At 45.9% G+C, this 21,113-nt stretch overlaps 1 protein-coding gene across 2 annotated transcripts in view; it reads right to left on the bottom strand.

Moving 5' to 3' along the window:
• trrap (transformation/transcription domain-associated protein) overlaps positions 1-21,113 on the bottom strand; it is a 53,804-nt gene that overhangs the window by 15,069 nt on the left and 17,622 nt on the right. For both annotated transcript variants that reach the window (XM_019857288.1, XM_019857298.1), the window contains 25 exons: positions 20,878-21,076; positions 18,058-18,186; positions 17,090-17,356; positions 16,773-16,979; positions 15,498-15,656; positions 15,280-15,414; positions 14,804-14,914; positions 14,167-14,313; positions 12,160-12,373; positions 11,933-12,061; positions 11,335-11,484; positions 10,971-11,170; positions 10,758-10,879; positions 9,280-9,493; positions 8,936-9,115; positions 8,615-8,761; positions 8,367-8,486; positions 6,752-7,039; positions 6,540-6,677; positions 6,346-6,458; positions 5,680-5,815; positions 4,023-4,214; positions 1,776-1,971; positions 1,282-1,400; positions 1,022-1,168 (listed from right to left, as the gene is read on the bottom strand). In XM_019857288.1, coding sequence (XP_019712847.1) covers positions 1,022-1,168; positions 1,282-1,400; positions 1,776-1,971; positions 4,023-4,214; positions 5,680-5,815; positions 6,346-6,458; positions 6,540-6,677; positions 6,752-7,039; positions 8,367-8,486; positions 8,615-8,761; positions 8,936-9,115; positions 9,280-9,493; positions 10,758-10,879; positions 10,971-11,170; positions 11,335-11,484; positions 11,933-12,061; positions 12,160-12,373; positions 14,167-14,313; positions 14,804-14,914; positions 15,280-15,414; positions 15,498-15,656; positions 16,773-16,979; positions 17,090-17,356; positions 18,058-18,186; positions 20,878-21,076 — 4,159 coding nt within the window. The remainder of the gene's footprint in view (positions 1-1,021; positions 1,169-1,281; positions 1,401-1,775; positions 1,972-4,022; positions 4,215-5,679; positions 5,816-6,345; positions 6,459-6,539; positions 6,678-6,751; positions 7,040-8,366; positions 8,487-8,614; positions 8,762-8,935; positions 9,116-9,279; positions 9,494-10,757; positions 10,880-10,970; positions 11,171-11,334; positions 11,485-11,932; positions 12,062-12,159; positions 12,374-14,166; positions 14,314-14,803; positions 14,915-15,279; positions 15,415-15,497; positions 15,657-16,772; positions 16,980-17,089; positions 17,357-18,057; positions 18,187-20,877; positions 21,077-21,113) is intronic.

The raw sequence follows: 21,113 nt of genomic DNA, 5'->3' as shown, positions 1-21,113 counted from the left end.
AAGAGGGTTTTTTTTTTACACAATTAAAAAAAAAAAAAAAAAAAAAGCAAAAGCAAAAAGCATCAAAAGGAAGATGCCCATCTGTCTGGGAGTGGAGCAGAATCACAACTGATCATTAAGACGTAAGGCAAGTGAGCTTCTATTACAGCGAAGCCTCTGATTAGTTGTCCCCAATGCGCCGCGGTGACAAATGAGTTGCAGGCAAGAGAGCAGAGGAGAAAAGTGCAGGCCAGAAGAAGATTTGGAGGGGAGAAATAGAGAGGCGGGTTTCTTCTGCCACTTTTAATGGCCTGTGGTGCACTGAACCACTTCTATTCATCAGAGCACTCTGTGGGCTTAAAGCGTCATCCCTTGACATACCTTTGATTCCAAATCTCGGTGTAATCACGTGTCGCCAAAATGGCTACCACAAACATGTCCTGCTATTTTTTTATTAAAATTGGCGCTCAGGACTATTGGCTGGAGGGCGGCGAAAACTAAGAATTCGATATCGCCATGGACGACAAAGACACATTTGCAGTCGTGTATTTGTCATTTTCCCCGAACAGATTATTCAGTTTCGCCGCCGCTCGGAGCAGCAAATTGGCAACGTGATCAAATGTCAGCTCAATGGCAACTACGCGCTAAACCGAATTCAATTTGAATGATTTGAATTGGAGTGGACCGGTTGCTGTGGTTTGATCACACAATTACCATATATTGCTCCGATCAAATATTTCACAAGATAGCTGCTGGAGTTTGTTTTCGATGCCGCTCCATGTGCATGTAAATTGACTTTCCCCTCCGAGGGACAATAACATAATCTTCCTCCTCCTGTAATATTAAAACAATTCAGAGGTTAAACTAAGCGTAGCGTCGCCAGAATAAGTTTTCACTTGCAGCGAATGTCATCATATTGACATAAAAACAAAGAAGGGAGGAGAAAAATCACATACGAGGCTGAAAACGCATTTGCAATATAGATGGCACACGGCGTTGAAATATGCATGTCATTTCAAGTCAACAGCTTCCAAATTCTCACCTGCATGCATTCATTCTTGCCCATGACGCCAGCCAGCTGCAAATAGCATTTGACCTGCTGTCTGATCTTCTGGAAGCAGTCAACAATGGGCACCGTAGGGATAGTGTGGATACGACTGAGGATATCCAGAGCCACATTCACTAAACCCTGTGAGCCGGGAAAAGATAACATTGAAGATAAATACAAAGATGGGGGGGAAGAAAAAATTGTTGTGACAGCTCTGAAGGCGGTACCGAACTCCGAGTACATTTATGACTCACCTGTTTGCGCCCAATCTTGCCGTACTGAATGATAGCAGATGCTGAGGCGTGAACTCCCAACATGGCGTTGTTGTTGTTTGGATCATGCTGTGTATTCGTCTCATATGCTGTCACGATGGCTACGGACAGAGGTAGAAAACACTCACATAAATGGTGTCTGTATTTATTACACAGGTGCACATCGCTGAAGAGGAGCGTGATGCACTGGGGACATGAAAATATCGCACGGCAAATGGGGCATGGCAATGGATTTCATCAAGAAAATTCAATCTCACTCCTGCACAAGTTTCCAGGCTGCCATGTATAAATGAAGTGGATTTTATTGGCGGTATGGAACCAGAGCTATTTTGGAAATAGAGTTGATGCGAGCGGACGTAAGACCCATGCGCATGCCACATTAGAGGGCTTAAGAACTGGCGGTACCTACAGAAATGATGCAGTGTAGTTCGAAACAACAGGAAAAAGACGACCGTGGACACCGTTGAGAGTCATACCTTGGTAATGATGCTGGCGCCACATGAAAATGCTGCTCCAGTGGGACAGGTCATCGGAAACAATGGGAAGTCGGTTCCTCCACGTTTTCACCACCGTCTTCATGTCATGGAGGCTGGTGTTGCGGCCCAGGTTTGTCGGCTGCAGCCCCGCGTTAATTTGGGCCGCTTCTTGCAATTCGATGATCTGCTGTGCCGCCTGCGGTGGGGGTAAAAACGGGAGTTAAAAGTCTCACTGCAAAGCTTTGTCTTAGTGAGCGTGACCATTTTTTAATCAATCTGTTGATAAATATACATATAAACATACAAATGTGCCTCAATCGCAATAAAATAAGAACATCTATCATTAAAAAAAAACAAAAAAAAAAAAACGGCCAGTAAGAACTTTGTCGTAAAGAGTTGCTCTCTTTTCTGCCTTTGAGAAGGCTAGATATAGAACTGAAAGATGCTGAGGATGATGCCAGCATGAAAAAAGGCGAGACTTGACAAGTGTGGAGCTGAAGTAAGAGGTGGAAAGATAGTGTTGGGGACGTGATGATGAAACAGGCAAGCACAAAAGATTGTGATCGTGACGGGAAGGTGAAGTGATAATGGAAAAAAAAAAAAAACAACACACACAAAACCCATTGTGAGTGAGAAAAAAAAAGTTGTTTTTTCCAAGAAAAAAACAAGTTTTCCTTCTTGGGTTAATTAACTAGGGGAAAAAAAAATCCATGACAATATTGTGAAATTTGCAATCAATTCCTCGCCAGTCTTGTACTGAACAGGATAAACAACGTCCAGGAGTTTGGAGATGATTAATATCCAATCAATGCCACACAATTGTCAGTTGCTCTGGAATTTTGGTGATCCAAATGAGCAGTCATAATTTTATTTCGCCTACGCTACACCTCCGTTCATGTGGTGCGATGACGGGCCGGCCCAAGAAGCATGTTTATGTAATTTATAAAGAACCCAAAGTGACACAACACGTGTCAAATGATGGCAGTGAAGATGGGGTTATGCAACACAGCCGTGGGTAAGCGCAAACAAACATGGGCTCCAGTTGAGGATTACAATTTGGCATGCTCTTCTCGAAAAAGAATATTAAAAGAATGAATACGTTAATGGCAGAAGTCAAACTAATAAGCAAAATTTGGCATCACATTCCGTGAAAAGAAGCCTCATTGATTGGCCCAAGGCTACTCTGCGAACATATAATCAATCACTCCATTCCGACGACTCATTAATCAATATTAGCGCCCCGGCTCTCCCGATCAATGGAGTGGGTGATCATCCATTGATTGTCAGACGCCACTTGGGAGGCAGGATTTGATGATAATTTGCCTTTGGAGCCTTTCTGTATTTGCCGAGTCTGGCTTTCGCATTCCCCGAGAAGCTCGCGGAGTTGTGCAAGTGGGACGAAAAGTTTGGAATGGAGATTGACAGCTGGCTGCGAGACTGCCTGGAGAGGAATTCAATAGCTTGTTTTCCCTTAGCGAGAACAGTAACTGGATTGCACTCACGCAAGAACACGCGTGCACATTATGCACACTCGCACGTGCGCAAAGAACAATGACGCAAGTCGTCACCCGAGTTGCATTCCAATTTGGTCGGGACAGATGCAGCAAAAGAGGAAATGGGCTGAAGACGACCTCGCACACTTTTTTATTATTTTTTAAACCAGACAACCAAAATAAACTGAGCGCTATTTTTTTTTCTTCACAACTATCAGTTAATATCAGCTGATGGCCCATTTCTGACCTTCATTGGGACTACGCTATTCATCATGTAAATGTAATTTTGCCCAAGGTATTTAATCAAACGCTATCTTATGGCAGGGAAGTAATTACCGCTAAACTAACTCTTCTCCCCTCCTTTTCCCTTCTCGCAGCGTTTCAGGCCCATCGTCCTTAAACCCCATCGCCCTGTTTTCTCTTCTTCACCCATCCTCCCCTTTTTCATCTTTTCTCCTGTCTATTTTAATCTCTTGTGGAGGAACTAAAGAGGCTTAGAGGGCCCCCACCACCACCCCGCCGCCATCCCGCCCCATCATCTATTCATCTAACTCAATTTTACAAAATGGAAGGAGGAGAGGAGATAGAGGCCGTTATCAGCATTACTTAACAACGCGCTGTCTCAAGGCGACTGATGGTCTCTCAACATGCATCGTTCAGTGCTCGGCACAGTAAACTGATTCTTGCTGGCTTTCACGCATCAGTCTGTTAGATTTATGAAAACACACACAACGGCGCAGTTATGAATATGTACCTGGAGCAGCGGCGTGTGCACGTGCGAAACGATATGAGGCAACCGTCTCCACTCCCGGATGGCGAGGCTGGACGCCATCTCCACCAGTCTCTCGATGAAGTTGAGCTGCTGCTCCTCTGGGTGGCAGATGGCCAGGTAACCACGGTGCATGTTCACCTTCCAGGCCATCTCCTTGGGGCAACTCAACTCCACCTAGAAATCAATCAGGAAAGGGTATTATAGTGCACGATGCAATTTAAGGCATTCCATTTGTCTTCACTTGACTTCGATTGATTGTGAAGACATTTTTGTGGCGAGTCATGCTTTTGTTGCCCACTTTTTTTTTTTTAAAGCGGGTGAATTCTTCGGGACTATTGGTAGGCAAAACTGCCATCTAAATTTAAAAGTAAAAATGGGAAAGGGGCAATTCGGTCACCATTTTGTACTAAACCATAACATGGCTCCCAATTCATATTGTACCATGATGGTGCCTCGGGACTTTTGTACTTTATAACTAATCAACCTGGGTTTGAAAGGGCCCTGCTATTGATGAAATTGCTGAGTTGATCGGTACAAAACAAAAAGCAACCCCGGGGAGCCTTCAAAGTCAAACCTGTGTTTCACATTTGGAAGAGAAAACAAATGAAGACTATGAGGACAACTGCGGTGGTTGAAAAGGGCAAGGGGGAGTGAGGAAGCACGAGTGTGTATTTGCATTAGCTCTTGAGAAAATTACTGTGATTGGTCAGAGCAGTTATCAGGGGTGACGCTTGATGAATGTCCCGGAGACAGGGACGGCCTTATCAAGAGCCGGCTTTAATTGAAAGCCGGGGCATTTGGATTCCGCTTCTGAGCTCGCGAGCAAAGCCTCGCTTCCTCTCCACCATCGTAAAACAAATCAGCCCGCAGCAGATGCCGGGGTAATTATTCACACACCGAGATGTCGTAAATATTAGAGGCTAACAGAGCGAGGAAGAGGTAGGCTAGGGAGGGACGCAGTGGGCGAAGAGTCGGTAAACAGATGAGCAAGTAACTAAGTCAAAGTTACAATCGGTAACGGAGCAAGGAAGGAATCGCGCAAGTAGAAGGTGATGGAGTGGAATTGGTGTAGCCATCCAGACAATTTAATTAAGTGTCACCTTAGGACACGGCGGCTCAATGGATTGGTTCCAAGTCTCCTTGAAAGAGCAAAGTAGGATTATTTGTTATATGTCCGCTACGATCCCGCACGTTACCATCCGTCTATGCTTCCTCTTAGCAAACATGCGGCCAATAAATTAAGAAGCCGCAAAGCTGGACTTCCACAAGCTTTACGGCTGGCTCTCTTATACACCCTAGAGGTCGCGCAGCAACCTGACGGTCTAATATCAAGTTACTCCCTCACATCGACATAAGGTCTTGGCGGGATATCAAACATAGCACTCAATTCCGGGAATAAAATGAAGAAAAGTGGAATTGAGTCTCTGGGTTCACAGGGTTCAAAAGCTGAAGGTTCCGCACCACCTGTGATGTTCTTGGTGGGGATTTTTGATTAGGCTTCCCCATCTCTGCCATTTTCCGTCAGGCTTTTTAAGGTTAGTGCACAGTTTCAGAGTGAGCGCATGGGGTGTGTGCGTGTGCGGATGTGAAGGTGTGCAGACTCAAGTGAGCTAATTTGACATATCTGTGTACTCCTCACCTGCACCAGAGCCTCCTTCATGGCAGCCCAATTAGAAACCCTCCAAGCACATTCCAGCACTAAATAAGGGTTGGAATGGGCTTTAGATTGGCCGTATTCCGTCAAGGGCTCCCACTGGTTCAATTCCTTAGAACAGCTGGACACGTAGCAAAAAAAAAAAAAAGAAGTTGATTCCATACAGTTTGTGCCTCACAAAAAAAAAAAAAAGAAGTTGATTCCATACAGTTTGTGCCTCACAAAAAAAAAAAAAAGAAGTTGATTCCATACAGTTTGTGCCTCACAAAAAAAAAAAAAAGATGTTGATTCCAAACAGTTTGTGCCTCACAATACAAATAAAATGTTCAATACGAATAAAATCCGAAGTCGAGGAGAATCATTCGGTTCAACGTGGGGGGAACTAGACTGTCTCCAGCTATTTTCATGAAGCTGTTTCACTGAAACGGGTCATAAAATCGGACATTTCCCCACCGTCAGTCTACATGCCGCAACTCTGGAAATTCTACGAAAGTAAAAGTTTTTTCATGAGTGACTATCCTAAAAACAAGAATCGGACACGCTAATACTTAAATGGGACAGAGAATATATCAACGGACATCATCTCCTTCTGCACTATCTTGACTGCACTTTGGGGAAAGAACATCACATGATTTGAAATAAATGAGTTACCGTATCCAGTGGTCTTCCCAAAGCTGGTACTCCGGGAATATGGCCGGGGACACATTGCTCCTCTCGTGCTCTTTTCGAGCCTTCTCCATCGCTTTCTCGTAGCTTTCCTGGGCCTACAGACACACTGGTGTTTAATTGGCAAGAAGGGGGCCTTTCACATGATTTAATCAGGAAGTTGGACAAAAAAATCTCACCTGTTCAAAGAAGCCGTGCTGCTCGTAGGCGATTGCCGTGGCAGTTTCGGGGAACTTGCATCGCTTCTGCCACAAGCCCGCCCACATGTCCTCCTCTTGGAGCAGCGAGTACAGCTCTGCTAGGGAGTCCAAAATCTCCTTAAAAAAAATAATGCATATATTTCAGAAGACGCTCAAATACTACGCTGCGAAAGCGGATCAAAACACGTCACCTGTTGAGGTGGTGTGATACTCTCCTGCTCGTAGACCTCTGCACTTTGCTTGGGTTTCGAGTGGAGACTGAGGCCCTTTTCAAAGGCCTGCTGCTCCAGCATAAGAGTGGATCGTAGCCACAGATTGTGCGTCTTGCCCAAGTATTTGAGCACGCAGGGACGCATGGGGATGGGGGGCACACACTGAGACATGGCTTCGACGAAGCAGTTCAAGGCGCTGGGCTGACAATCTCTCTGGGCTTGGTGGCTGCCGCTGCACAGGAAAGGACTCATTTCTCCAGATAATGCCTGTGGAGGAAAGCGCGTTGACTTCAGGAGAGGTCTAAGACAGCATTCAGAAAAAGCATGACGGTGCACGTATAAAATGATTTGGTGGGTGCAAAATATGCAGGGGCGGGGGGATGGATTGTCGTGATTTTTTTTTCCTCGGTGCATTACAACGGGCATCAATTACACGCAGATTTTTGGCTATTTGTGGGTTGAGCCGGTCCTAATCTGCAAAGGGCAGAGGTCGACTGTACAGTTAATAAACAGGTTGCTTAAATAGGTTGGAAAGAGTTGTCGTTTTTTTTTAAATAGTTATTTTTTTTAACTCGCTGATCAGTGATGGGCTCCAAAATTATGGTCATGTCAAGCCTATTCAATGCATCTGCAATGAAACTTTAAACATGAAAAATATCGCAATGCACTGATGGGGTTTTTTTTCTCAGGCCGAGTAAAAATACGAACATTTGAGCACTCAATGATTCAGCGTACTGAAACTTGATGAGGCCATTACATCTTCGTGATGAAAATGTGTTTTAGTTTAATCAAATATTTTTCAAAACACACAAAACACTTATTGTTAATTATTTGACTGATTGATTATTCGATGTGTGCAAATGGGATTTCCAATTTTAAGCGAACAATCAAAACACCTTCAGCAAAGATGATGACTCACACATGCGCACACATCGCGCGCATGCTGGCACGCGCAAATAAATGATGCATCGCTGCCGAATATAATTTGCACCGCCTATTGATAGCATTGAATATTTAATGCCTTGACGGCCACATTAATTAAACTAGCAATCAGGAAGACCAATTGATCAGTAAATTCCTTCTTCAGAAAGTGCGGCTATATGCAAAGATCAAGAGCTCTCGCTTCCCCCCCGTGAGACGTTATGGTGTCACGTGCTAAGAAGTCACCGCGGCCATCGGAATAAACACGCGTCGCCCGCCTGCGCCTTGGAAGTCTGTCACGAAATGAAAATCATTACAATTCTAATGACCGCGTCTCTGAAACTGAAGAGCTCAATCACTTCAAATCAAGGCCTTTCAACCCCTCTCAAAATACTCCATATTCATTTGGTTATTAGTTCAGCTCATTTAAGCTTTCCTTCCTCAGCTGCTCATTTACATATTTCGCAGAAATGAATCCAACCTCATTAAGCACAATCATGTGTGTTGAGATGGCAAAGATGAAGGTCATATTTGCGTGACCATGTCAAGTGTTTTGCATGTGGCGTGAATGTCCTCTGCGGCTTTGGTCCTTCCAGACATTTTGCGTTTCATCAATATGCATGTCTTCCACGTCCCGCACATCCTGGTTCTGACCTCACGGGAATATACTCACATGCTGCTGCCTGTCAGAGAGAATCTTCCAAAGACGAGGAAAGAGCTGCACCCAGGATCTCTCCGCCAGAGGGGTGGCGATGTGACACAGCTGGACAAGAGCATTCAGCAGCGCTCCGGTCTAGCAAAGGCCAGGGTTCAAATGGCAGGATATAAAAAATTTTTTAGATCAAAAGCGTAATTGCTTCCCAATTCTACCAGTTGGTTGCATTTCAATTGCTCGGTGCTGCGATTCCGGGAGGTCGTTACCTTGACCTCTCGCAGAGAGTCGAGGAACTTGTCGTGGCGATTCGTAAGCATGTGCAGTTGGTTGCCCGCATCTCTCTCAGCCTGGTCCTTCGTCTTCGGAAGAGCGGTTTGGTCACCTGGGGCTAATTCTATGTCGATCTCGACATCCTACCGGAGAGGAAAAGGAAATGCCATTCACTTCACACTAAAGTATGAGAGAGAAGGTGTGAAGGACAACGATGAGAGTATGTTGCACACGGCTAATGGGATAATGTGCTAATTGGTGTGAGATCCTTTCATAACGTAGTTGTGTGCGTGTGTGCGTGTGTGCGCGCACCCTACCTCCTCCTTGGTCTCACTCGTTTCCCTCTCGCGCGGTTCCTGCTTGACATGCGTCGCCATGGCGAACGCGGCACGATCGTGGCTGTCAGCCAGGTTGATGACGTTTGTGATAGACGGTAGCATCGATCCCTGGCAGCTGGTGCCGATGATGGTGTTGCGTTCACACACCGCCAGCAGCAGCTAATAAGCAAATACAAAGTCGTAGGCGTTAAGATCGGTGAGAGGATTTGGCAGAAATCTTGCAAGCTGACACACAGGAAAAAACAAGTCAAAAATATGTTGCGATGTGAGTCCATCACACTTTGTAATTGTTGGCTCAGCATACTACCAGAAATAGAGCGTACCTCGATACACTGCTTGATCCAGAAATGGTTCCCCATGGCCTCCCAGTTCTGAGAACAACAGATGTAGAGGAGCCTCTCATAGACTCGCCGTTTCATGGAGGCGTCAAAAACCTCAAAGAACTTTGCTCGGATCAGCGGCTGAGTGCAGCGAAGTCCGGAGAGAAAAGCTGGTTCCAACTTTGACGTGATGTCACTTCCTGACAGAGTTTCGTCCCTGGATGAGAGAAACCAAATGTTTACTGAAGAGCTTGTGAGTTGGCAAAACATCCATCCATTTTTTTGTGACTGGCTCCAATGCAATTTGGGAGCTTTTGAATAAACTGAACAAATGCTTCGGGTCATTCACAACCTCCAAAATTGATTTTTTTTCTAAAAGATGATATGTGCAATAATATTTCTTTCATTTCAACAATGTTTACAAGAGTGGAAAAATTCTGCACTCTCTGTCATCTTTCATTTTGCCTGTGCCTCCTCCTCATTGTGCCATTTGCACCTGACCTCCTGATGCTGCATTGAAAGAGTGCATCAGGTTGAAAATCTCACCGCATTTTGCCCTATTCTATTCCGTGAAAGTTAAAAATGAAGCGAATAGGGAAGACATCTAAACGGCCTCATAATAAATACATCCGTACATGACCTGTAGCGTCTGGTTGGTCAATAATGGGTTGAGACTAAGACTAACTTTAAAAAAAATAAAAATAAAAAAGAAATAAATCAAAGTTCAGACATAATTTTGCTGCACTGACAGGCTCTCTTAGGTATGATTCACAATACAGTGAAAGAGAGAGAGAGAGAGAGAGAGAGAGAGGAGAGAGAGAAAAAAATGTGAAATTAAAAGGAAAAAAAAAAAAAAAAAAGACAAGGCTACAACAGCTGGACAACGCCGCTATTGGCACCACTCACTTGATCATACATTGTTCTGGGACGGCTGCTTCATTATTCCAATATCATTACTCGCTGTCAATCAGGGATTTACTACTCATTTTAAATCTCCCGACACGAAGAGCAGATGGCACGGAGGGATACGGGATGCATTTGCCTGATTAAAAGCGCTAACGCGCGGAAGTCACGGCCAAAAGGGAATCAGGGTTTGATGAATTGCCGTCGACAGGATAGTCTCTACCTCCGAACCTCCCAACTGCTTGCTGGCTTGCCGTAAGACGGCGGGGCTGTGACAGTGACACTGTGTCAAAGACACTGGGAAATATCTTTTTCATAACTTGCCGGTTGCATCATCTCCTAGATGCACTTCCACAGACATCTGCCTCAATGATTCGTACTTTAATTAGTTCATCCAACGGTATGGTTACTCGTGCGTTTATTTTAAGTCCCATCCCGCCTTCTCTGAACAATCTCTTGTCAAATCCGGGGTCATTTTCGTCTTGCCTGACCATCATCCCTGATGTTGAGACGGACGCAAGGGCAGATGAGCGGCCGCGGCGCGGCCACTTGGCTGTACGATGAATAGCGGCAATTACCTGTAGACGTAATTAACGAGGTCCAGGAACTGGGCGTTTAACTCCAGTTCATCGGGGAAACGCTTCTCGATGTAGGTCATCATCTTTACCAACAGGATGGACTTCTCACGAATATTGGGCATCTAGGAGGAGGACGAAGAGTGTGGCTTCGTCTCCATGCTTTTTGGCTCTGTTATTTGTCCATACGGACGGAATTGCCTCATCTTAACTCACCTGATTGGCGGCCATGGGAGAATTATTTTTCACCCACTCTTCCACAATCTTTACGACAGCGCGGAGGATTTTGGGGTCGGGCGACTTCTCGATCAGTGAGGTCAGAATAACCTGAATGAAGTTCTTCCTCATCTCCATGCTCATGACGGAGAGTCGCGTCTTCACCAGGTCGAGGCTCAGCATGACCAGCTCGCTCGTCACTGTGAGAACACGAGCGTTAGTGTTCCCCGAGACAAGTCTTTCGAGGATATTGTCACATCGATGAAGCTTGTTGAGGGCAGCGAGGCTTCTCCCAAGATGTTCAAATTAAAGCATTCTTTCATTCGCTTCATATTGCATCGCCGATTCCTGCGCAATTGCTTACCGGTGCTGGTCTCCGTGACTGTTGGGTTGGCCTGCTGGGGGCTCAGGTGTTCGCGCACCATCTTCTGCAGCGAGCGCATAAACACCGAGATGAGGCGATCGATGTAACTCGCGTTGTAACTGCAGGCTGATTTGAGAATCATCAGTGTGCCTGCAAGACAAGCGACGTGCCGAGCAGGGTGAATTACAATACACACAAAAGACACACTCCTACAATGAGCACATGTTCATTTTTGGTCTTGGCTTGATTTTTTTTTTTTTTTATGGCAACAAAATGGCTCCATAGTGTCACAGAGGAAGGGACATGAAGAGACCAAAGCCTTTTTATTGACCACAACCGCCTGTTTGGAGAAACGTGACACATAGCTCATAGCTTTTTACCCTTTGCATTCAGAAAGCTAGCAGAAATAAAATGAGAATGTACAATGCTATTGATTCAATATGCTGGGATTTTCACTTCTGGGTGGTGAAAAACAATGTTCACGCAGGGAGTGATGATAGTGCAGTTATATTTCAAGGAACAACCTTTCCCAAATGGGTGGGGGGGGGGAATCTGTGTGTATATATCCACAATAAATGTCAGGGAGAGTCTGTCTTACCGAAGAGCTGTGTAGGGTTCGTGTTACTCGTGGCTTTTTCATAGTTGGTAAGTCCCTCGTAGATGACCTTGCCTACGGCTGCATACAAACACTCCAGCTCCTCATACTTGGATGCCACGTTGGATGTGCCTGGAATGGGATGAGGCGCAACGTTTCACTCTTGATGTTCAAGCTGAAGCCGCATTTGCTCAGGGAGAATTTAGAACTGCGTGTGTTGGTGGGCTCACTGGGTTCGGTGGGAAAGATGCTCATAAGGCGCGAGAGGAGAGAGTGAACAGCACGCAGCACTTTGGTGTTGCCGCATGTCATACAGGCGGCAATGCCTCTCTGGAGGGGCTTGAAGTGGGCCAGGATAGCGGGTGATTGCAGCACACTCAGCAAGAAACAGAGAATCTCCAATCCGGTGCAGATGTTGGAGAAGTTCGCCTGAGCTGGCTGCTCCTGAAAGAACGGAGTGAATGTTCAGAAGTCCAACATCTGGACTAAAATAATGACACAGCACTTTTTTTATTTTTTTAAAGTTTGGTGTGGAGGACATTCACTTTTATGACTACTATTCACACTCGGAGGGCAGGTGTCCCAGTACTTTTGTCCATCAGTATCGCTAATTATCCCCTTAAATACAAACTCGAGACAACTCCAAAATCAATGCCGTGCGCACAGAGGTATCAACTCAGGGAAAAGAAACAAGCCACTGTGATTTGCAGTAAACCAAAGATCAATGGCACATATACGGGCCTAATTTGGTCTAAATTGTAATCAAGATGTACAAAGATGACAAGGCCAAGAGGATAATCTGAGACAGATCCATGGCACTAATCTTGACTAATGAACAAGGTGACCCCCAGTGATAAGGCTTCGGGTAGATATCAGGAGCGGTATTGATTTTTTGCACCGTATGACTACAAACAAGTGTATCTTTCGACATGCGCGCAGGGAATATGCACGCTCGGAATTGTGTACGTGGCTCTTCTCAGCGCTCTCTCACATTACCTTCTTCCCAGTCCACCATCACTGACATGACAATACAATGAGATAATAAAAGCTAATCTGATGGAGGGGCATTGCTCATTAACCTGATGGACATGTCGAGCACACGCCCCCAAGAGACGAAAACCTGTGTATTGTCTGAATAAGACCTACATAGACCTTTATTTTTCACACCATCCGCATGGAATCTGGACCGGGTGCTAGGCAGGTATGGAACATGCACAGGCGGAGAGAGAGAGAGCGGCACAACTGATGCGATGATCCCCGCAGGAGCACAAAGAAAATATCGGATAATGCTGCGGTACGGTGATAACCTTGTCTTGTCTGCCGCTGCGAATCAGACCAGCGAGATGAGCACAGACAGAGGCGAGCGACAGAGGCGAGCGACAGATAAGGGAGACAAAGTGAAAACAGAGGCTGAGGTGATGACGGGAGAAGCTCGTGACGAGAGACCCGAGAAGAAAAAGGGTGAGGGAAGATGCAGGGGTGGCACAGGCCAGCGATATAGCCGGCAAGCACGGAGAGTTGAAGATGAAGAGAGCGGGGAGTTGAAAAACAAGTCACAGGCCAACCCGGATTGACTTGCGTTATCTCACCGCTGGTATTATTTTGTCATTATGGCAGTAGGCGCCTCACTTCATGTAAAACTGATAACGAAGCACTCGGGCATTTGCGTAAGCACCAAGACAGTTGTGACGAGGAAAACTCTTGCAGTCCTTCGGGAAGAAGCAACCTGTTACAGCGGGGAAGACTATCACTTGAGCGCAATGTTTTTAATCAGATACTCACACTAATATGGGGTTTCAACTTTTTCCGCTCAAGTCGTATTTGGAATTGGGCTCTTAATAAAATCTGAATATAATTAGGAATATAATTTACGATAGTTAAGATAATGCTAAAAGACACAAAGGTCATTCGTTTTTTCTACAACAATGACAATTGTGAGTCTAAACGATTTCACTCTTGACAACTGGCAACCGAATTTAAATTAAAATTTGTTGAGACCCATTTTTGGGCCTTGACCCCAAGACTCCAACCGGTGCCCGTGTTGCAAATCTTTTTGCAAGGAGTTAATCTCTCCATAACCCAAAAATAGTGCGGTCTAAAGCCATGTTTCCACCAAGCAACACTTCGCAGTATGGGACAGTCGAAGTCATGGAAGCTAACAGTCGCGCTCGAAACGGTTCCTAACTGGCTGACAATCCAATCCAGTAATTGGCAAGATACAGCAGATGCCTTCTCACCACAGTCATGAGCAGCCTGTCAAACCACTGGAGCTTGAGCTCGGCGCGAGGCCACATGTCAGGTCTCAGGGCTGTCTTCATCAGACTAACGCAGCGGCGAGAGAGCAGCTCCCCGGGGGAGCCGGCCACGTTCGTGCTGTCATTTACCTACGCGGGAGGAGAAGAGGGTGTAAGAAGAGTTGGGACACTTTATCATCATCATTGACAAAGAGTCGCCATCTTCCGACATCGCCGCGGCGACCCGGGGAGGAGAGAAATCACATAGGTCAAGGAGAGACTCGAGAAGGAAGAACGCCGCTATTAGGCAGCATTTCATTCATGTGACAAGGAGTATGACAGGGGGATCGTCGCGACCCGGCAATGGAAAGCGATCATTCAAGCGTGCCGGTTCAAGGCCGACTGTTGACAATGAAACCCCACCAGCTCTCGAGTCTCGTGTACTCCTGCTTGATCGTTATCCCTGACATTTTTTTTCCCCCTGATGGGTTTGATTTAGGTTCACCATGCTGTGATTAAACAAAGGGGAAAAAAAGAATTTAGTAGAGTGCGTTGGTTAGAAACCGGGAGAGAAAATACAAGACAATTTAAACTCAATAACAAGCATCTCTATTATCACTCTATGTGTTGGAGGTGTTACCTGGCATGCAATCCGGATGAGGAAATTGACGACAGTATCTGTATGTTGTTTGTCAACAGGTTTGGCGAGCATCGTTTCGGTGCCGGGCATGGACTGACTGCGACCAAACACCTAAAAACAAACAACAATCATAACAGTTGTGTTTTCACACAGGATGACTGAGCAGGGAGAGAAATAAGAGACGTTGAAAATGATGTTGTTTACGTGAAAGAAATTGCCCTCGGTGCATCTCACGACAGTTTTGACAATTTAGAATGATAACAATAGCTGCGATTGAGACTGCAAAAATCAAAAGGAGAGAAAACAAACGCTGTCACCTCCTGGCAAGTTTTGTCTTGTCGAGATGCCGTTTGATCAAACTGTTCCGCAATCATTTTTCTAAACAATACAGCTCAAGGGCAAGCCGTTGCACAGTTTGAAGTGATTGCTAATTTTGGAAGTGGCAACAACAAGTAATAGAATGTAAATTAGCTCACAGTAGAGGCCGTTCCTGATGCTATACGGAATCTTTTCGCATCCTGTCCGGGAGTGCCGCCATCTGCAGAGAGTCCTCCTTTCACGGCACCGCTCGTCCCTTCACCACTGGACCCACCTTCTGCGTCGGAATCGGGCTGGCAGGACCCAAACAAGAGGGATAGATATGTAGTTCTGGGACTCACGCTGTACACGTTTATCTAGCTGTGCATGCACACACCAATTGGTCTTTGATCCTTTGCAGCTCCCACTTGATGACCACCTCAGCCAGGTCAACAGCCAGTTTCCGATGCTCGATGGTCACGGTGGGGGTGAAGCCCAGACGCTGCATTGCGCTGATCATGTGCTGCACCAGGTGGTGGCGCACAGGGTAGTACACCTGTGCAGGCAAAAAGGATGGAAAAATTCGGTCGCAAAACATGGAAACTTATTGTAATAAATGTGAATTAAGAAAGAATACACAAAAGTTGTTAGTTTCAGAATGTTCCTCCATGTATATATCTGTTTGTCAAAAGTCTGAGGAAACAAAAATATTTACTGGTATATGCTGGAGGGGAAAACTAGAAGCATAACCCACACCGAGCTAAACGGGTTGCACAATCATTGCGCCAACGCGTCAGAAGTCGCATCCACTTAGTTTCAAGGATGTGACACCGAACACTAAAGCATCGCGCTGGAGGTTCACTTCGCTTCCTCAGAAGGCAAACTGGGGACTCTCAAGCATGCAGACAAAAGAGCGAGAGATGAGATGTCTATCAGGGTGCTGCTGCTCGCGACAAAGAATATTCAAGCTTCTCACTTTGAGGGTAATTATAGTCGATGGAGCAGGACTTCAACGCCTCTTAATGACAGAGAGGCTAAGCCCTGTCCATCACATGTGCACATACTCAAAAGTCTCTCATCTGCCTGTCATTATCCCCCCCCTCCCGTCCGCCCCTCAGTGCAATTATGCTGATGTGATTACATTAGATTAGTCATCTGGCCCAATGAGAGCAACCTGTCAGGAAGATAGAGAAAATCGGGGAAAAATGTCGATTCTGTGCAGAGAGACACTCAGTCCCCATGAAGTGGCGAAGCAAGGAACATCAAATGAGGAGGCATCAAGTGTCGATCAAGTTTTAAGAGCGGCGCTAACGCACGGGTCAATGATCCTTTGGCTGGTGTTATTTCACGGGTCATGCTTCTGAATGTATCTGCTTTAAGGCGATTACAGACAGAAGACAGTTGCCGCCAGGGAGCAGAGTCCCATTCGCGTGGCCACTGTCAATAACTTCCATCAATGGGGTGCGAGTTTCGAGTGGGGTTTTCAAAGTGTGATAATGATGTGATTTATATGCTGACAAACAACCGCCAAATCTCACTTCATCAAGTGCTCGCATTAGAAATCGTGCATGGAACCGGTGAATGTAACGCCGGTGGCGAGATGACAGCTGCAAGTGCATGTGCGACCCCTACTCGTTATTAGAGCCGTCGTGTTCCTTTCGCATCTACTCACCCGGAAGTGCTGCACGATCAGGTGCAGTATGTGGACCAGCTGCGGTACGGTGTGGCCTTCCTCCACGATGATTTTGCGCGTCCAGTGGGTGAGCATTTGGTGGCCGTCCTCCATGCGGGCTGGCACAGCTGGGGTGAGGATGGCCATCGCCTGGCGGACAATGGCACGGGCTTCCATGGTGTGGGCCTTCAAAAGGCTGTGGAAGACCTAAAGAAGCAAGACATTTTCATTCCGCAAACGTACGCTCAGCCTTCGTCTCTCTCACAAGTTCACGCTGCGTTGCAGTAATGCTGGGCTTCATTTCGCCTCCTCCTTACCTGGAGAACAATCTTCTTGTGGATGGCAAACTTTGCAATGATGTGGGCCAAAAGCAGGTGCCCGCTGTATTTACAGGCAGGGTCGACGCAGGCTTTCGGCAACAGGCATGGCCAGGCGAAGGTCATCAGGCGCCGCAGCTTGCTGTTGCGGGATTTGTTGTTGTCGTGAATGTGGTGGGGCGCATGCTCCACCAACAGGGTGGAGAACTGCAGCAAGCATATTCGCAGAGAGTCCAGCAGATCAGCCTGCTTCTCTGGATCTAGAACCTGAGAGACACGTGGAATTCTTTAGTACACCACACTGACATTCAAACCCATATGAAATCTTCCATCCTTAATAAAACACCGGTTGCCTCTCTTCATCAGAATAAACGGAAATCAACCTTTTATCCAAATATTAATTTACTGTGATTGCATTTCGGCTCCAACACTCAGGGGAAATTACTTTTAAAACTCCAAAGAAAAACCATGAGCAGGACAAAATAAGGCATTTGTTAGTCAGCAATGGAATGTACCACTGCACAAAAAAAAAAATAAATAAATAAATAAAATACTCTGACCTTTAACATGGCCACATTGTGACATTTACACCAAGAATTAGAGTTTGGGTATGATAAATGAAAGAAAACCCGTGGGATCACTGGAGGAAGCGAAGACAATCAAAGACAGGTGGAAAAGGCTGAAAAAGGGGAGGCACATGAAATGCGGCGGAGACGCTCAAGGAAAAAGCAGAGTGACAGGAATATATGGAATGGGTGGTGGATGCTGAGGCAGTATGGATGTGTGAAGAGACAGGTAGTGGGGGTGTGGGGGGGGGGTATCCAGTAATGAAATCAGAGATACAAAGCTGTTAAATAATGAGCAAGTGGGAGAGCAAGTGTGCTGAGTACGGGAGTTTGGGCGGGGTGGTAGAAAAACTGTGGATGTGAAGAAAATCAATGCATGGGAGCATCTGTGTGCACATGTACCTTGGTGATGAAGACGCTGGTAATGCTTTCCGGATTGTCCCCTTCGGGATTGGGCGGGCCGAGGAGCTGCTCTCCTTCGCCCTTTTCAAAGCTGTATAGGAAGGCTGGATTGAGGATGTGCTGCAGAACCTTTCAGTGAAGAAAATAAAAACAAAACAAAAAACACGGAAAAATAAATTAGCCGCAGGACCCAAAATCGAGTTTTCACAAATCACCGAGAAGGGAGGCAGAGCTAAATCACTGAGAAGGAATTGGAGAAGAAAATGTGCACAATTTGAGCTCTCTAAGGCACTAATCTACTTTAAGTGTCTGAGATGAAGGAATGTGACAGATTACGATCATTAATTAGCTGGGCAAATTAGGCATATGGACAGATGTGTGAGGTGAGGCAATTGTGACCAGTAAAAGTAATAAAAGACACGACTTTAACGAATCTGGCGGCCAAGCCCTCCTTTTCCTCTCGATGTTCCCTTGATTAAATACAGCAACAGCAATTACTACTCCACAAAACTCGTGGTAAAAAGAAGGAACGTGTTAGACCTCCAATTTAATCTTGCCAGACCTCTTGAAAATATCACTCTCTGGCTGCGAGGCATGAAAAACATCAAACTTGCCAAACAACAAAATTGTGGAGAAACGTTGAAATCTGCAGGGATGGTTGCCAGAATAAGCCAACTGAGGCGCGGGCTTGATTAGCCTGTGAAATGCAGAAGATCGCGCCCACAATAAAGCTAACGACTGCCTTTATTTAAAGAAGCTGCTATCTGCTAATGAGCCCTCCTGTTCAATCCATCATCGGGGAGGACGGGGGCGACGCTCGGTGAAGAACGATCGCGGCAGCATATGCTCCCCCCTCCTCCGTTCGGTCATTACTCGCACGCGTTCGGCACGGCGTAAAAGCCAAAGCGTGACGGGTACAAATGCAGACGCACCACACGCGGCCCGGAACAAAGACCCCGAGAAAATGCGCCGCATACCGGTCGGATCTGCAGCCTCATCTGTCCGCATCGTTTCTTTTTTCTTTTTTTGTGACATAATTTGATAAAGTGATACTTCAGGTGACTCCATGCATATAAACACACATATTTGGCGCAATCAGTCCAGTTACACTTTTACAAATGCCATCTGAAAATATTTTACAGTGAACCCCGTTTTATAGCGACCGGTGGCACCTTCCAGACTCACCTCCAATAACTGAAAACACCAGGCAGGGCTCCAAACGACGCTAACTTTTTTTTACTCGGCGCACATCCAAGAATGAAAAACAAAATTCACAGTAAAGAGGAAGTGCAGCGAAGCAAGAGTAATTACAGCACAAAATGGCGAGACGCGGTGATTATAAGACAGCGGCTGAATTGTAGTGAAACAACGCGTGCGCTGGATGTTCAGGAACAAAACCGCACCGCAGCGTACTGTTGAAACAATATGCTTCATCAAGCTCATGCTCGCTTTTGTTTGCATGTCTGCGTGAATTATAACCCCCCGAATTTGGGAGTTTAAAAACATGTTTGTATGGTCTGCGCGGCAAAAAACAAATTAACCGTAAGTGGAGTAGCAAGAGCTCAGTCTGTGCATCGCACATGATTCATTGTCATCATTTTTTTTTCCTTCTGCACGATTCCGTTTCTAGTCAAATATTCATGATGCAGCGCTAAAAACAACACACACACTCCGTTATGGCAATCATGAAAACGTCAGATGATGTCAGAACTGCTCTCGTTCTTTTGATCATTGACGAAAACCTGTGCAAAGTATTCAAAGTGGCGGGAGCCTTCTTCAGCCCTCAAACCCGATGACCAAGAGGATACTGAGGAGAACGACAGCGGATCTCCACTGGGAGGACCATTTACGAATTGCTAGCGTTGCAAAGTCAGTGACAAAACTCACATCAGATAAACAATTTGAAATGAGCAGCGGCATGATCACCGGAAAGGGAGTCCGGGTGTAATTACCCATCTGTGGTATATGTACAGATCTATGTTTGCCAAACAGTCATTTGGCTTTAGCGTGCCATGTTAAACCTTCCCGACTGACCTGTTTTGACTTCAGAGCAAAGCAGTAGCTACTTTCTGCCAGAACCGGTGCCTGTTACGGCTGCTCACACTGTGTGTGCCCGATTAAAAAGCAGCCAGGATGATTCTAATGCTTGCAGCGGCCTAACAGGTAAAGAGTACACAGGCATTCATCTCTGGTGCCGCTCTGTGTCTGAAAGCAGAATTAAAAATACATGACCTTCGTGACTGCGTCAGAACACTTTTCGTGCGAAAAAAAAAAAAGACAAACTAAGTCCCCGACGCTCACGCCATGTGCGTGGCTGGAACAAAGTGAGCTGAGGTGACAAACTCGCTGATAATTTATGAAGCATTATTCACATGGTTCAAGCCAAAACCCAACCAAATTATTTGTCAATTCTTTTTTTTTTCCTCGGACAAAAGGCGCATTGTCCGCCTGTGTTTCCAATCCATTATTAATGATGTTGAGAAAGAACGAAGCTAAAGCAAGTACAGAACTAAGCCTGACTAAAGTCAGGCATTTCAATCACTATGGGTCATATTTTTATCGGAAATTTTGTGAGGAAAAGCAGTACGGAAAAATGGACGGACGGCTGATGAAAAACACCAAATGGGTCAATTTTTGCTGTTTAAGTGGTGTGCTGCTGCGTTAACGTTAAATATGGCAGAGTGGAGTTGACAGCAACCATTTGCGTGTCAATTCTGATGGCCGGTTGACGGAAATGTCAGAAGCGCAGGGAAACTTTCAGCTCGCTGCGTGATGACATTCATCAATGACTTTTCTGCTCCGGCTGCAAAATCAGCATACCTTTGCTTTGAGCTCGTCGTTGAAGTGCGGGTCATTGAATTCGACAAAGCGGAAAAACAGGGCGCGCTTCTGGACGATGGAGTAGTTCCTGGGAATTTCCTCCTCCATGTACTCCTTCAGGAAGGTCATGTTGCACAAGAAGCGACCCGTGAAGGCCCGCAGCAACTGGAACAGCAACTCTATCTCGGAGTAGTTGCGCCTTTTGGATGGGAGACAAGGTCATGAAGTTCAGCGCA

The sequence above is a fragment of the Hippocampus comes genome, unplaced genomic scaffold (genome assembly GCF_001891065.2).
Source record: "Hippocampus comes isolate QL1 unplaced genomic scaffold, H_comes_QL1_v1.1 scaffold17, whole genome shotgun sequence".
Classification (NCBI taxonomy): Eukaryota; Metazoa; Chordata; class Actinopteri; order Syngnathiformes; family Syngnathidae; genus Hippocampus; species Hippocampus comes.
This window is presented reverse-complemented; position numbering and strand designations above follow the sequence as displayed.